An 18,146-nucleotide genomic window follows, 5' to 3' on the forward strand; every position below is an offset into this window, starting at 1 on the left:
AGAATTTATTCTAATGTAGATTAAGGGAAAACACAGAACCTTATGTACAAACATTATAGCTGATGCATATGGTGCGTTGCGGCCCCAAAGTGTGGGCATCCAGCAGTCTGAATCACAGTCAAGGCTCAAAGATCTTATACAGGCCTTTTTTCCAGACAACAGCTTTTATATTGTCTGAAGCCAGCCAGTGAGAACGTTTACAGCTATCAAATCATATCAAACTTTATTTGTCACATGCGCCAAATACAACAAGTGTAGACCTAGCTGTGAAATGCTTAACCCTTCTTTGAACTGCACTGTTGGTTAAGAAAACATTTACCAAATAAACTAAAGTAAAAAATAAGATAAAGTAACACGATGAAATCACAATAACAAGGCTGTATACGGTGGGTACCAGTACCGAGTCAATGTGCGGGGGTACAGGTTAGTCAAGGGAATTTGTACATGTAGGTAGGGTGAAGTTACAAAAAAAATAAATAGCGAGTAGCAGCAGTGTACAAAACAAATGGAGGGGGGGGGGGGTGTCAATGTAAATAGTTCGGTGGCCATTTGATTAATAGTTCAGCAGTCTTATGGCTTGGGTGTAGAAGCTGTTCAGGAGCCTTTTAGTCCTGTGCGATATCAGAGAAAACGGTCTAGGACTTGGGTGACTGGGGCCACTGACTCTGTCTGTAGGACTAAAATAACAATACAAACAGCCAGCAGGAAGCAACATCAGTAGCATCAATTAGTGTAATGGAACAAAATGCATCCTGTCATTATGCACCCAGGAAGTGGAAAATATAATTAGACCAATTAAATTAGGCCTTTTGCAGTACTACACCTGATCGTCAACAGGGCAATATATTTATTTTTGGACAAGTATGTTCTTAATTTACAGTAGCATTCTGGATTTGTATTCTTCCTCTATAGGCGTTGGTTTCCATTTGTTTGATACAAAACTTGATATACTGTATAAGCACTCCACTTCATTTGGTCACCAAGAATCCACCAAAGGTTTTGATGTTCGAGGAAAAGCAAACAATAATGTTGAACCTATTTTGCAGCGAACATATTGGACTTGAAGTGCTTTATCTATACCTCGTGCTAATTTACAATGGGAAAAGGAAACAGGATAGGGCATATATGTAATTTGGGAGCCTATATGTTAACATGAATGGTCTGAGTTATAATGATGATGTCAGTTTAAGGTAATGTCAGCCTATCTAAAGTGTCACGCTTTATTGCCCTGGGTACGCTCTTCCCTAGCATTATCCTGCCATGACTCAAGCCCACTGTCACTTTACTTCCTGTCTTGTTTTAAGTAGACTGATATGTTCTCTATCCACTCACGTCTTTTCTTTCTCTTTTTTATGTTCTTCATCACAGTTGTACGCCTCCATGGACTTTGGGAGAAAATGGCAGCTGGTTCATGAGCATGTGAACAGGTTCTACTGGTGAGTCATTCGCTTGTCTTCTTTCTTCTCATCATCTTTCGCTTCCTCTCGTCCTCTCTGTTGTCCTGATCTTTTCCTTTGTTTACTCAGACTCTCCTCACAAACTGTATTGGAGCATCACTAGCAGTGTGTGGAACATGTTGTTTGCTTTCTGCAATGCAAGAGTCTGTGAAGGATATTGATAATACGTTTCAACAAGATATCTGGATGACTGAGTGTTGCTGGTGGGAAATTCTGTGTACCATTCGGCTCATTTCCACTGTTGATATGATTGGACTGTGATAAATCTACATCCACAGTGTCACCATTTCACATTCTGTCTCTCACATGTCACATTCTGGTTCATCTTAACAATCCTTACTTTTTCATTAGGGGTTATCCATACGTGCTGTACATTCATAAAATAGGAAGATACTGTGTAATAAGTTGCCTCTCATCTAATCACGTCGGCCATCCCCATTCTGCGGAAGTACACACTCATCACAAATGTAGCTCTGAATTTATTCTGCCTCATTGCTTTCCTTCCTAGAGATGTGTGTGTGTGTGTGTGTGTAAATGTCGAGCTGCTTGACAGCTTTGCCCACAGCAACTTGCATAAATCATCTAGGTAGCCTAGTGGTTTGAGCTTTGGGCCAGTAACTGAAAGGTTGCGAGATCGAATCCCCGAATAGAACAAGGTAAAAATCTGTCATTCTGAACAAGGCAGTTCCTAGGCTGTCATTGTAAATAAGAATTTGTTCTAAACTGACTTGCCTACTTAACAAAAACAATATTTTCTATTTAGTCCACTATACCCAATACAATTATATAATACAGTTCGGTGATTCTAACTTTAATTATGGGGCACATCCTTGCCGGTGTACAGTGCCAGACAATATAAATACCATATGTAGGTTGTTGTGTATTTACACTTTTGTGACAGATACCACTTTTTGGTAAAATAACAAACCCACAGCGTCTGGTTGTTGCTGTGCGGGTTGCTAAGGGTAATGTGACATTTTGTCACACATCCCTGGGGAGAACGTCCTCACATGGGATTGTATTGCTATTTTATTGCCATCAATGTTGAGACAACGCTTACACGAGACGACTATATCTGGAGTGGAATACCTCTGCTGAGACTCATCTTCTGTTGTCTTTTTCCCTCCTTCTCTTCCCTCCTCCTCTCCTCTTCATCCCTCCTCCTCTCCTCTTCATCCCTCCTTCTCTTCCCTCCTCCTCTCCTCTCCTCCTCCTCTCCTCCTCTCCTCCTCTTCCCTCCTCTCCACTTCTTTCCTCCTCTCCTCTTCTTCCCTCCTTCATTTCCCATCTGCTCTTCTTCCCTCCTCCTCTCCTCTCCTCTCCTTCCCTCCTTAACTTCTCACCTCATCTTCTCCTCTCTTCTTCCCTCCTCCTCCTCTCCTCCTTCCTCTTTACTTCACCCAATCTTCTCCCATCCTGTTCTTCCCTGCTTCTCTTCTCCTCTTCTTCTCTGTCTTCCCTCCTCTTCTTCCCTTTACTTTACCCCTCCATCCTCTTCCTCCTTCCTTCTCTCCTCTTCTTTAATCCAGGTCTGTAACGGGTCTAGACAAGGAGTCAGATCTGGTTCACATGGAGGCACACACCCCCAATGGACGTGAGTAGCACTACACACACACCCACCCACACACACACACACACACACACACACACCTCTCTTTTTCTTTCTCTCTCTATGTAACACACTGCAGAGAAATGCTCCCACATTTGCAGTCCAATTATCAGCCCTCAAACGATAGAAGAGAGTGAGAGTCTGTCAAGGAATAAATTCCACCCTGGGTTTAGAGCGTTGTGTCCCAGGGGAGAGACAGTGGATTTACCCCACTGATAAATGCAGTGCATGATACTTGATTAATGTGGCCTTTCCCTCTCATCCCTCTCACCCTGGGAGGGTCAGCTCTATAACTCGCCACGGCAACGCCACCCAAGGTCATCCATAGGGGAAATTGTGAGATTATTTATTCTAGCTATCTGCTGCTGCTGTTGTTCGACCCCCGGAATCAGAGACAGTTTTGTTTTCTGTACACAGAGAACGATCATAGTTGATCATGTTGAATAGTGACAAATCTACAACTTCACATATTGCATGTATGAACCAATCACCATTATAGAATGCAAATCACAACATACTGGTCAAATTACAATTATATACATACACAGTCAGTATATTGTCACAAGTGTAATGCTGTCTCCTCTATTGCATGTCAATCACAAACCATGCAAAAGTTCCCTCGAGTTCAATTCATACAGACATATAGCCTCGGTTTCCAGGCATCCTCACCTTCCCGAGAATAGTTGGCCTGATCCTGTGGTGGAAATTCTAACCAAAAGGAGAGAGACTCTGTATTCTTCAAAACAACCTTACTATAAGATCTGCAACAATGGAGCAGTTCATTATGCACTTCAACAGTTGTTGCAGTTGAGGCCCAACGAACAGTGTCCGGTCCCAGCTTTTATACAGAGGTACATCCTTTTTGTACACGTGGCAGTCAGCAGATAGTGTGTAAAAAGGCAATTAGTTGTCTGTGCAGATTTAGATAGCACGAGGTTGACAGCCCGAGGGCTCAACCGTCTAACTGCATTCACAACAACAAACACTATAATGTGCTCCTCTCTGCAAGTTTCTGTACAAGTGACTTCCTGTAGATAGTAAACCCACAGGATGCCACATGCTGTGTTCGCACCCATATGGATCTTACGTTATACGCCCAGTCTTATGGCGAAGTCACACAAAGACAAGTTTGTATCAGGTTAGAAAAACACTAGCATGTAAAAAGAGACTATTCTTATGCACTTAAACACAGGATAGAATGACTAATTATGTAATTTTCCACGATAATCCACAGCTGGATGAATCCAGATCTCCAGTAATCTCTATCTCCTCATCTGGCAGGTATACAGTATGTAACATGCCAGGCTCTCACTTGCTCAGAGGCCAACAGAAACTACCCCTTCCCTGGGTACATCGACATCAGCTCACTGGTGGTCCAAGATGACTATATGTTTATTCAGGTAATGCTCTGTCTGAGAATAATATATTGTACCATATTGTATGTAGACCATGATGCATTGCATAGGATAAGCATCGTTAGCCTTCAATATTATGGGCATTTGTTATGTGTTACGCACAACTTGGTTTAGCTAGGACTGGGAGGGGATTTGCATATTTTACAGCACCACATGCAACAACTGGTTGATCCGCAGGTTTGAGAAAATGGTATGATAAATATTAATATTTATGATTAATTGTTATGTTGACACATTGTATTAACGGCAGTATGTTCTTGATTAGGATAGATATGGGGAACATTGATAATTGTTGATTTTGCAATCAGACCCATTGACTTTTTTTTCCCACATGTTGGTACGTTACAGCATTATCCTAAAATGTATTAAATCATTTTTTCCCTCATCAATCTACACACCATAACCCATAATCACAAAGCGAAAACAGGTTTTAAATTGTATTTGCAAATGTATAAAAATAAAAAAAACAGATAACTTAAACACATAAGTATTCAGACCCTTTGCCATGAGACTCGACATCGGCTCAGGTGCATCCTGTTTTTATTGATCATCCTTGAGATGTTTCTACAACTTGATTGGACTCCACCTGTCGTAAATTCAATTGATTGGACATGATTTGGAAAGGCACACACCTGTCTATATAAGGTCCTACAGTTGACATTGCATGTCAGAGCAAAAAAGAATAAGTGAGGTCAGTTATCCGTAGAGCTCCGAGACAGGATTGTGTTGAGGCACAGGTCTGGGGAAAAGTACCAAAAAATGTCTGCAGCATTGAAGGTCCCCAAGAACACAGTGGCCTCCATCATCCTTAAATGGAGGAAGTTTGGAACCACCAAACTCTTCTTAGAGCTGGCCGCCTGGCCAAACTGAGCAATCGGGGGAGAAAGACCTTGGTGAGGGAGGTGACCAAGAACCTGATGGTCACTCTGACAGAGCCCCAGTGTTCCTCTGTGGAGATGGGAGAACCTTCCAGAAGGACAACCATCTATACAGCACTCCACCAACCAGGCCTTTATATTAGTGTGGCCAGATGGAAGCCACTCCACAGTAAAAGGCACATGGCAGCCCGCTTTGAGTTTGCCAGAATACACCTAAAGGACTCTCAGAACATGAGAAACAAGAAAATCTGGCCTGATGAAACCAAGATTTAACTTTTTGGCCTGAATGCCAAGCGTCACGTCTCGAGGAAACCTGGCACGTCCCTATGGTGAAGCATGGAGGCGGCAGCATCATTCTGTGGGGATGTTTCTCAGCGGCAGGTATTGGGAGACTAGTCAGGATAGAGGGAAAACCTGCTCCAGAGCCTCAGAAGGGGGGCGAAGGTTCACCTCCAATAGGACAAAAACCTTAAGCACACAGCCAAGACAATGCAGGAGTATGAATAATTATCCTTCCAATCCAGTCAAGTACAAAAAACTTTTCCATCCAAATTTAACTCCAAAGGCTGTATTTCTATTAGAACATGAGTTAGGGCCAGAAGGTTTTCCAGGTCAGGTCACATGGTCAGGGAAAATTCCTGTTCCTAACTATTTCAATTAGAGCCAAGAGTTTCCCCTTGAGAAAGGGGCTTGGCCAGGAAAATTCTAGGCTCTAGTATTCTATGTCAGGAGTTCCGGAAGAACTCCCAGCCCTAATCCTGATGCCTTTGAAAAACTCTGGCGTCTTGTTACAGCCTACGCAGGGCCAAGACCTCTTCAAAGTCAAGTCACATTTTCAGGTAAAATACAGGTTCTACACATGATTGGCTTCATTCTGCCAGAATAATGGAAATTAAGATTTCTGGTGTCTTGCAGTGCTTGAGGCGTCACTACAGACACGGGTTCGATCCCGGGCTGTGTCACTCCCGGCTCTTTCCGAGAGAACCATGAGGCGGATTTCCTTGTCCCATCGCGCTCTAGCAACTCCTGGAGGTGGGCCAGGTGCCTGCACGCTGACTTAAGCCGCCAGTTGTGCGGCGTTTCCAGAAACAGTGGTGTGGCTGGCTTCCGGGTTAAGCTGCAGTGTGTCAAGAAGCAGTGCGGCTTGGCAGGGTCATGTTTCGGAGGACGCATGGCTGTCAACCTTCGCATCTCCTTCGCATCTCCTGAGTCTGTACAGGAGTTGTAGCGATAGGACAAGACTGAACTACCAAAAAATAAGTTCTGTGGTCTAAGAGATCCCTCAACTATGTTTGACCACACTCATACGTTTCCCTAATTAAACCCACAAATACTCAACCTAAACCTCCGACCGCATCTTCAATTCAGGGAAACTACAATGTTTTCTCGCGTTGCGTCACAATTGAATGAATTCTATGAAAGTGGGTAAGGAAAAATCAATCATCCAAATATCTTTTTCAGTTCAAAACTCCCTCCCTCCCTCCCTCCCTCCAATTGAAGTGCACTTAGAAGCACACTAAGAGGCCTGATTAGTTCTGTATTATAATAATGATCCTATTTCACCTCCCCCATTTCCAACCCAGAAAGCCAGCAGCTTGTTTTGTGGATGAATTCTTGATTAAAGACAGTACTGTGCAGCCGTCTTCATCTGGCCAAGGCTTTCGACTCTGTCAATCACCGTAGTCTTATCGGCAGACTCAACAGCCTTGGTTACTCTAATGACTGCCTTGCCTGGTTCACTAACTACTTCTCAAATAGAGTTCAGTGTGTCAAATCGGATGGCCTGTTGCCCGGACCTCTGGCAGTCTCTATGGGGGTGCCACAGGGTTTAATTCTCGGGCTGACTCTTTTCTCTGTATGTATCAATGATGAAGCTCTTGCTGCTGGTGATTCTTTGGTCCACCTCTATGCAGACGACAACATTCTGTATACTTCTGGCCCTCCTTCCTTGGCCTCCAACTGCTCTTAAATGCTAGTAAAACTAAATGCATGCTCTTCAACCGATCGCTTCCCGCACCCTCCCGTCCGACTAGCATCACTACTCTGAGCAGTTCTGACTTAGAATATGTGGACAACTACAAAAACATAGGTGTCTGGCTCGACTGTAAATTGTCCATCTAGACTCATATTAAGTATCTCCAATCCAAAATGTAATCTAGAATCGGCTTCCTATTTCTCAACAAAGCCTCCTTCACTCATGCTGTCAAATATACCCTCGTAAAACGGACTATCCCTCCGATCCTTGAATTCGGCAAAGTAATTTACAAAATAGCCTCCAACACTCTACTCAGAAAATTGGATGCTGTCTATCACATTGCCCTCAGTTTTTTCACCAAAGCCTCATATACTACCCCACCACTGCAAGCTGAATGCTCTTGTTGGCTGGTCCTCACTACATATTCATCGCCAAACCCACTGACCACAGGTCATCTATAAGTCTTTGCTAGGTAAAGCTCTGCCTTATCTCAGCTCACTGGCCTTTGGCCACCTTTCCTTCCAGTTCTCTGCTGCCAATGCCTGGAACAAATTGAAAAAAAAACTTCCACAAGACGGTTGAGCTAACGTAGGCTAATGCGATTAGCAGGAGGTTGTAAGTAACAAGACAATTTCCCACGACATAGACATATCTAATATTGTCAGAAAGCTTAATTTCTTGTTAATCTAACTGCACTGTTCATTTTACAGTAGCTATTTCAGAGCTCTAATTCCAGGTTTCTAGGACTTTCTTCCCTGCTCGTGGTGTTTGTACTGCATAGGCTAACAGCAGCTAACAGCTCGAGTGTTTGCTTGCCGAGGCCCTGCTATCATTAAGGATGACTTTCCTAAGACAGGCCACTGAGCATTGCTTGGGAGAGTTAAAGATTTCTCTTGACAGAGAATAATGAGGCTATTGATTGTCCTTACCAGATATTTACCCAAGTCTAACTCCAAAACCACAAAAAGCATCGACAACAGGAGAGGATGTAAGAGGAGCAGTTTCTGCTGTATGCTAGCCAAGAGATTTTATTGTTATTTTCTCAATAGAAACAACTGTAAATAGGCATTTAAATACCTCATGCTTCAATGTTCCTCTCTGACAATAAAGTATACAGTGGGACAAAAAATTATTTAGTCAGCCACCAATTGTACAAGTTCTCCCACTTAAAAAGATGAGAGAGGCCTGTAATTTTCATCATAGGTACACTTCAACTATGACAGACAAAATGAGAAGAAAGAAATCCAGAAAATCACATTGTAGGATTTTTAATGAATTTATTTGCAAATTATGGTGGAAAATAAGTGTTTGGTCAAACTTTGTTATATACCCTTTGTTGGCAATGACAGAGGTCAAACGTTTTCTGTAAGTCTTCACAAGATTTTCACACACTGTTGCTGGTATTTTGGCCCATTCCTCCATGCAGATCTCCTCTAGAGCAGTGATGTTTTGGGGCTGTTGCTGGGAAACACGGACTTTCAAGATTTTCTATGGGATTGAGATTTGGAGACTGGTTAGGCCACTCCAGGACCTTTAAATGCTTCTTACGAAGCGACTCCTTCGTTGCCCGGGCGGTGTGTTTGGGATCATTGTCATGCTGAAAGACCCAGCCCCGTTTCATCTTCAATGCCCTTGCTGATGGAAGGAGGTTTTCACTAGAAAATCTCACGATACATGGCCCCATTCATTCTTTCCTTTACACTGATCAGTCGTCCTGGTCCCTTTGCAGAAAAACAGCCCCAAAGCATGATGTTTCCACCCCCATGCTTCACAGTAGGTATGGTGTTCTTTGGATGCAACTTAGCATTCTTTGTCCTCCAAACACGACGAGTTGAGTTTTTACCAAAAAGTTATATTTTGGTTTCATCTGACCATATGACATTCTCCCAATCTTCTTCTTGATCATCCAAATGCTCTCTAGAAAACTTCAGACGGGCCTGGACATGTACTAGCTTAAGCAGGGGGACACGTCTGGCACTGCAGGATTTGAATCCCTGGCGGCGTAGTGTGTTACTGATGGTAGGCTTTGTTACTTTGGTCCCAGCTCTCTGCAGGTCATTCACTAGGTCCCCCCGTGTGGTTCTGGGATTTTTGCTCACCGTTCTTGTGATCATTTTGACCCCCACGGGGTGAGATCTTGCGTGGAGCCCCAGATCGAGGGAGATTATCAGTGGTCGCTCTGGATAAGAGCGTCTGCTAAATGACTTAAATGTAAATGTAAATGTCTTGTTGTCTTCCATTTCCTAATAATTGCTCCCACAGTTGATTTCTTCAAACCAAACTGCTTATTCAGTCTTCCCAGCCTGGTGTCCTTTGACAGCTCTTTGGTCTTGGCCATAGTGGAGTTTGGAGTGTGACTGTTTGAGGTTGTGGACAGGTGTCTTTTTTTACTGATAACAAGTTCAAACAGGTGCCATTAATACAGGTAACGAGTGGAGGACAGAGGAGCCTCTTAAAGAAGAAATTACAGGTCTGTGAGAGCCAGAAATCTTGCTTGTTTGTAGGTGACCAAATACTTATTTTCCACCATAATTTGCAAATAAATTCATTAAAAATCCTACAATGTGATTTTCTGGATTTTTTTTCTAATTTTGTCTGTCATAGTTGAAGTGTACCTATGATGAAAATTACAGGCCTCTCATCTTTTTAAGTCGGAGAACTTGCACAATTGGTGGCTGACTAAATACTTTTTTGCCCCACTGTATATCTTTACATCATAAACAAAGGCATGCATGTTCACTTGGGTGAGGGTTGCAGCATGAGTAATGATCGATAAATCTATGAAGGTTTTACATTCATCCAAGTAGTTAATTCATGTGATGTGTACTGTAGCATGGACAAATTATACACTTGGAACAAAAAGGGAATACTCAGTGTCTTGGCTCAATGTGTTCCAGGTTACTACAGCAGGACAGGCCAGCTACTATGTGTCCTACCAGAGGGATCCATTCCTCAAAATCAAACTGCCGAAATATTCTCTGCCTAAAGTAAGCAACATTCACTTTTACAGTGATAAACACATGCCTCCGGATACACAGTTCATGCAGTAGATCAATTATTCAGATGGAATACTTTTTTTATTCTTACTTTTCAACTCTGCATTGTTGGGAAAGGGCTCGTAGGTAAGCATTTCACGGTAAAGTCTACACCTGTGGTATACATAGAATGCGACAAATCCAATTTCATTTGAAGTAACTAACAATTTCCCCCCTTGTTTTCTCCCTTCAACAAAAGGATTTAGCTCTCAAAATATCTGTAGCACTACTACACAACGATGTGTAGTCTCATAGTGTGTATTCTCACTCTTCTATTGCAGCTGTTAAAAGACACTATATGTTGTGTGGAGAACATTGGCAGCTATAGTGTTAAATATTCAATACGCACACCAGACCTGATCTTGTGACACCCAACACGTACTCAGCGGCATGTTACAACCCCAACCCATAAGATCCGTTATCTCTTTATAAATCCTCGAACCTCTCCAACCATCCCATCTGCTGTCACCAGGACCTCCACATTGTCAGCACAGACGAGCACCAGGTGTTCGCGGCAGTACAGGAGTGGAACCAGAACGACACATACAACCTGTACCTCTCCGACACCCGGGGCATCCTCTTCACCCTGGCCATGGAGAATGTCAAGACCACCCGTGGCCTGGGGGCAACCAGATGCTGGACCTGTATGAGGTAGGTGTCCTCAGCGTTCTTGTGTGTGTGTGTGTGGGGGGGGGGGGGGGTGTTGTTATAGCCTTGTTAGTAGGTCTCTATGTCATTAAGATTTGTTGCGGATCGTCCCCCCTCCTTTTTCTCCTTCTTTCTCAGGATGAATTCCCGATTTATCACCCAGACACTGGCAGGTGTGATGGAGGGAGGCAGGGGAGTGAGATATGGGTCTGATCTTCAGAGTCAGCAGTCATTAACAATGTTACTACTACTGCTGTTCCTTCTAACATGTGTGTTAATGGTTTACAAAAACGGAATTAGTATTCAAATGAATGGTCATACCCAGTGGGTAAAACTGGTTAAAGTTACACCAATCCAGTTTTGTATGATGTTGTTTTAACTATTTTTTATACTTTTATACATGCATGTTCTAGTCACAAACTATTGTAAACTGAAGTTATGCTGTATGTATCACTTTAAAGTTTCTCTTCTTTTTTTTTTTTTGAAGAGGCAGACTTTTGCTCTGAGTTCCTCTGAAAAAGACTGTAGATATAACTATGACCAAAGTACTTTGTAGGAGTCCCAAGTAATGTTGTAACAAACCCTGGAGTGTTGGGTTTGAAGGCCAATGGCCTCAAAGACTTGAGTGAGGAATCATTCACTAAGTACTTTGAGCTCAACAGGGAACAGAGAGACTGAGTGAACGCAACAGGCTTTTACTCTTCTCCTTGGATTGTCAAATAATGAATTGCCTTTCGTCAGTATTCTCTCACTTTCTCTTTCTCAGTCTTTCTCTCTCACAAATCAATTATTTTATTCACTTGAATAAAACAATTTTTTTTCCCACTTTAGACTGATGGGAGTAACTTGAGTGTCAGTTGGATTCAATCTGGACAGTCTTCCCTTCAATCAAAAAGTTTTCCTCTAACTCCCAGTCGAGTTAATCAGCCATTTAGTGTTAGGTTTTTTGATTCAATCCATCTCCCAGAGGAATGAACTTCCACATTGAATATTACAGAATATCCTAACTTGCCTAACACAATTAATACTCAGAGTGGTAGGCCTACAAATCAACAACAGCCCAATTATGAACTCCCTGATTCCCACCTTACTCAGAGCTATACATACCTGTAGCTTTTGAATGAGTGACTGGTACAGTAGGAGGGAGAGAAGAAGAGACAGAGGGCTGGAGGGAGGGAAGGATAGCTAGATGATTTAGGTAATGTAATGGTTATGATGATGATGCTCCTTTCTGTTAGCCTAGCATTGTGTGAGTGTGTGTATTAGCTCTCTGACAACTCTCTTAATCCCTCCCTCCATTTCCCCCCTATTCGGAGCCTCTGATTCTCTGATTCAGCAGTGGATCCATATTTCTAATATATTGCAGAAAGCTTCATTAATCCATATTGAGAGATTGTAAAAGGCTGTCTGCAGGGAGACCGAGTGCATGTACTGGGGGAAGTCTGGTATCTCAGTGATCGTTTATCATACTAGTCTCTACTGTGCTGAAAGTTGTTGTGTTGTTTGTTTTGTCTTTGTAGATGGATCCACATGCATTCATCAGTCTATATTTAATATTACTGTCGTGGACGATAGATAACTACCGCTGTGATTGACATGTCTGGTCAGGGGAGGGAGGGGCCCCGTCCTGCCTCACTAGCCGTGTCCATCCCGGGTGGACGTTTTTCTATGACCATGTCAAATGTGGCGCCTATTAGTGCCACTTATACTGGTAAGGTGATACAACTGAGGGCCCTCAATGTCTGCTGCAGTATGGGTCTTATTTAAAGCACAGTCGTCAGGTTTACCCCCATCACACTTCCATCCTGGATGGGTTATCACAGGAAGACAGTTTGACTAAGGAGGCAAGGAGCCATGACACTCTCTCTCTCTCTCTCTCTCACTTTGTGAGTGGGTGTCTCGTGGATGTGAAAGTTTATCAGTTTTAACGTCCAGCGTTGTAATGTAGTCACAACAGTGGTGGGCAGTTGATCGGGACGCAATTCAAGGGAGATAATTGAAGGAAAAGGAGACTGGTTTGTGACCAGTCTGATGTCTGTCAGCATAGCCGTGGCAAGATATATGGGGTTTGGAGGTGCTGAGAACTTTTTGTCGACTGTGGGGTTGCGGGGATTATTTTTGCCTGCGCTACAGACAGTTATAGCAGCCAGCTAATACAGTACTATTAAAGGCCCAGTGCACTACTTTTGTGAGAATAAAAAACAATATATATAATTATAATTTGCCCGCGCTACAGACAGCTACCTCAGTCCGCTAATACAGGACTACTAAAGGCTCAGTGCACTACTTTTGTGGAAAAATCCAATTTTATATATATATACAGTATATATACACTACCGGTCAAAAGTTTTAGAACATCTACTCATTCAAGGGTTTTTCTTTATTTTTACTATTTTCTACATTATAGAATAATAGTGAAGACATCAAAACTATGAAATAGCACATATGGAATGCAGAGGGTAATTTCATTTCAGATACCAGCCTCAGAAATTCCAGCAGAAATAAATGCTTCACAGAGTTCAAGTAACAGACACATCTCAACATCAACTGTTCAGAGGAGACTGTGTGAATCAAGCCATCATGGTTGAATTGCTGCAAAGAAACCCCTACTAAAGGACACCAATAAGAAGAAAAGACTTGCTTGGGCCAAGTAAAATGAGCAGTGGACATTAAACTGGTGAAAATTTGTCCTTTGGCCTGGAGTCCAAATTGGCGATTTTTGGTTCCAACCACCGTGTCTTTGTGAGTCGCGGTGTGTGTGAACGGATGATCTCTGTATGTGTATTTCCCACCATACAGCATGGAGGAGGAGGTGTGATGGTGCTTTGCCGGTGACACTGTGATTTATTTAGAATTCAAGGCTCACTTAACGAGCATGGCTACCACAGTATTGCATGCAGCAATACACCATCCTATCTGGTTTGGGCTTAGTGGGACTATCATTTGTTTTTCAACAGGACAGTGACCCAGCACACCTCCAGGCTGAGTAAGAGCTATTTTACCAAGAAGGAGTGTGATGGAGTGCTGCATCAAATGACCTTGCGTCCACAATCCCCCAACCTCAACCAAATTGAGATGGTTTGGGATGAATCGGACTGCAGCGTTAAGGAAAAGCAGCCAACAAGTGCTCAGCATATGTGGGAACTCCTTCAAGACTGTTGGAAAATAATTCCAGGTGAAGCTGGTTGAGAGAATACCAAGATTGTGCAAAGCTGTCATCAAGGCAAATGGTGGCTTTTTGAAGAATATATTTTATTTGTTTAACACTTTTTTTCTTACTACGTGATTCCATATGTGTTATTTCATAGTTTTGATGCCTTCACTATTATTCTACAATGTAGAAAATAGTAAAAAATAAAGAAAAACCCTTGAATCAGTACATGTTCTAAAGCTTTTGACGGGTAGTATATATATTTGTATTAGTATATATATATTTTTTTTCTGGGTTGTTGCAGCACCCTCAACACCCCTACTTCCCGTAGCTATGTTGGTCAGGGGGCATTTTGGGTACTGTTTAGTGCTTGAAAAATAAATTTAAGAAAATCATGTAATCTGTTTTGGTGGTTGGATTTGGCTAGTTTTAGTGTCTGTTTTCGAATTTCTTCTCTATTTCTCCCTAGGTAGCAGGTATCAAAGGCATGCTGATCGCAAACAGGAGGCTAGACAACCAGGTGAAGACCTACATCACCTACAACAAGGGTCGTGATTGGCGGTTACTACAGGCCCCGGCGACAGACCTGGCTGGCAACGACATCCACTGTATACTGGTGAGTTATACTGAAGCTAACAGGGAAGGCTCATCGTTGTGGTGATCATACATGATCTAAGACTGCCTGAACTCTTTGATGTGCTTTCCTAGACCCAGATTAAGCCTTGTCCAGGAGATTTAAAAAAACATACCCAATAGATAATCTCCAATGACAGTTTATTTTAATCTAGGAATATTTGTTCAGTTCCCTTCAAGTTATGTACATCAATGATAACAGTCGTGTTACGTCACACACTCAAGGGAGTTTGCTTACTCATCTTAACTGAAAGGGAATTACTTTACGTAATCACATTTAAGCTATGATATCAAGATGAACTGTGTACACACTCCTTGTCATCTACAGTTCTTATTATTTTAGGTGCCCTATCTCTCCTTTCATCCCACGTAAAGGATGACTATGTAGACAAATAACTGTGAGACATTAGCAGTAAGTGTTCGTACTGTTTCAAAGCCAAGGGAGGCAATTGTGGGGGCTGCACGCTGTGCGCTGAGTGGGCTACAGGTTGAATACGATTGTGCATTTATGTGATATTTTAATTACAGATTCTATTTGATTACCATGTTAAATCCCATTGCCCTTGGTGTCCTTACAGCAATGTCATACTATGAATTGGCAAAGATGAAAGAGCAGATTTCTTTGGGGGGGGGGTTCTGTGAACAGATATAATTGACTTTTGTTGTCGGCCCCTGAGACTTGTTTCATTACTTTCTTTTTTGTTTAACCTTTTTTTTAACTAAGAAAGTCAGTTAAGAACAAATTCTTATTTACAATGACGGGGGCTGGGTACATTAAAAAAAAATATATATAAGACAAAACACACATCACGACAAGAGAGACACCACAACGCTACAGAAAGAGACACCTAAGACAACAATATAGCATGGCAGCAACACATGACAACACAGGATGGTAGAAACACAACATGACAACAACATGGTAGCTACACATGGCAGCAGCACTACATGGATGCAGCACAAAACATGTTGCAAACATTATTGGGCACAGACAGCAGCATAAAGGGCAGGAAGGTAGAGACAGCAATCCATCACACAAAGCAGCGACAACTGTCAATAAGAGTGTCCATGACTGATTCTTTGAATGAAGAGATTGAGATAAAACTGTCCAGTTTGCGTGTTTGTTGCAGCTCGTTCCAGTCGCTAGCTGCAGCGAACTGAAAAGACAAGTGATATGTGTGCTTTGGGGACCTTTAACAGAGTGTGACTGGCGGAACGGGTGTTGTATGTGGAGGATGAGGGCTGCAGTAAATATCTCAGATAGGGGGAGTGAGGCCTAAGAGGGTTTTATAAATAAGCATCAACCAGTAGGTCTTGCGACGGGTATACAGAGATGACCAGTTTACAGAGGAGTATAGAGTGCAGTGATGTGTTCTATAAAGGGCATTGGTGGCAAATCTGATGAGAGCACCCTTACCTGCCGATCTATAAATTATGTCTCCGTAATCTAGCAAAGGTAGGATGGTAATATGAATCAGGGTTATTTTGCAGCTGGGGTGAAGAGGAGCGATTATGATAGAGGAAACCAAGTCTAGATTTAACTTTAGCCTGCAGCTTTCATATGTGCCGAGATATTCTCTCAAGTACTTGTATGAGGTGACTACCTCAAGCTCTAAACCCTCAGAGGTAGTAATCACAACTGTGGGGAGAGGGGCATCCTTCTAACAAAAACACATGACCTTCGTTTTGGAGGTGTTCAGAACAAGATTAAGGTTAGAGAAAGCTTGTTGGACACTAAGAAAGGTTTTTTGTCTAGTGTTTCACACAAAATCCGGTGAGGGGGCAGGTGAGCATAAGACTGTATCATCTGCATATAAATGGGTGAGAGAGCTTGCTACTGCCTGAGCTATGTTGTTATTGTAAATTGAGAAGAGCGTGGGGCCTAGGATCGAGCATTGGTGTGCTCCCTTGGTGACAGGCAGTGGCTGAGACAGCTAACTGTATACACTGCACTCCTTGAGAGAGGTAGTTAGCAAAACAGGCCAAAGACCTTCAGAGACACCAATACTCCTTAGCCGGCCCACAAGAATGGAATAGTCTACCGTATCAATAGCTTTGTCCAAGTCAATAAAAATAGCAGCACAGCATTGCTTAGAATCAAGGGCAATAGTGACATCATTGAGGACCTTTAAGGTTGCAAGTGACACATTCATAACCTGAGCGGAAACCAGATTGCATACCCGAGAGAGTACTATAGACATCAAAAAAGCCAGTCAGTGGATTATTGTCAAGTTTTTCCAACACTTTTGATAAACAGGGCAAAATAGAAATACGCATAAAATAGTTAGGATCAGCTTGATCAACCCCTTTAAATAAAGGACTCGCTGTGGCTGCCTTCCAAGCAATGGGAACCTCCCGCGAGAGGAGAGACAGGTTAAAACGGTCAGAGATGGGCTTGGCGATTATAAGGTAGAAAGATAAAAATAGAAAGGGTCTAAACCATCTGACTCGGATGTGTTTTTGGGGTCAAGTTTTTAAGGAGTTCCTTTAGCACCTTGGACTCAGTGACAGCCTGCAGGGAGAAACTTTGTGGTGGGGCCGGGGAGAAAGAGGAAGGAGTATCGGGCCTAGTCGCATTAGTTGGGGTGGGAGATGTGGAAATGTTGGACGGGCAGGGAGGCATGGCTGAGTCAAATCGGAATCCTGACTTAATGAAGTGGTGATTAAAGAGCCATGTGCTTCTTGTCAGTAACAACCACATCATCTGCAATAAGGGAGAAGGCAGCTGTGAGGAGGAGGGTTTATTCTGCAGGTCATTTTCTTTATGGGGGCGTGTTTGTTAACAATACCACTGAAAATATCTAAAATGAAGGTCCAAGTGTCTTCAACAGAGGGGGATCAAGCTGATTCTATTCCAATTTACAGAGGTCAGGTCAGGTCATGAAGTAAGGCTTGCTTATTACATTTTTTTAGCAAGTGTACAGTGCCTTGCGAAAGTATTCGGCCCCCTTGAACTTTGAACTTTTGCCACATTTCAGGCTTCAAACATAAGATATAAAACTGTATTTTTTTGTGAAGAATCAACAACAAGTGGGACACAATCATGAAGTGGAACGACATTTATTGGATATTTCAAACTTTTTAACAAATCAAAAACTGAAAAATTGGGCGTGCAAAATTATTCAGCCATTTTACATTTACATTTAAGTCATTTAGCAGACGCTCTTATCCAGAGCGACTTACAAATTGGTGCTTTCACCTTATGACATCCAGTGGAACAGCCACTTTACAATAGTGCATCTAGGTCTTTTAAGGGGGGAGGGGGTGAGAAGGATTACTTTATCCTATCCTAGGTATTCCTTAAAGAGGTGGGGTTTCAGGTGTCTCCGGAAGGTGGTGATTGAC

At 42.5% G+C, this 18,146-nt stretch overlaps 1 protein-coding gene across 1 annotated transcript in view; it reads left to right on the forward strand.

The window, feature by feature from the left end:
• Positions 1–1,281: 1,281 nt before the first annotated feature.
• Positions 1,282–18,146, forward strand: part of LOC115142428 (VPS10 domain-containing receptor SorCS3-like) — a 55,994-nt gene continuing 39,129 nt past the window's right edge. The window contains 7 exon segments of the mRNA XM_029681876.2: positions 1,282–1,436; positions 2,987–3,051; positions 4,348–4,466; positions 10,232–10,321; positions 10,842–10,989; positions 10,992–11,020; positions 14,638–14,784. Of these exon segments, the coding sequence (XP_029537736.2) occupies positions 1,381–1,436; positions 2,987–3,051; positions 4,348–4,466; positions 10,232–10,321; positions 10,842–10,989; positions 10,992–11,020; positions 14,638–14,784 (654 nt within the window). The 5' untranslated portion in view covers positions 1,282–1,380.

Source organism: Oncorhynchus nerka, linkage group LG15 (assembly GCF_034236695.1).
Source record: "Oncorhynchus nerka isolate Pitt River linkage group LG15, Oner_Uvic_2.0, whole genome shotgun sequence".
Classification (NCBI taxonomy): domain Eukaryota; kingdom Metazoa; phylum Chordata; class Actinopteri; order Salmoniformes; family Salmonidae; genus Oncorhynchus; species Oncorhynchus nerka.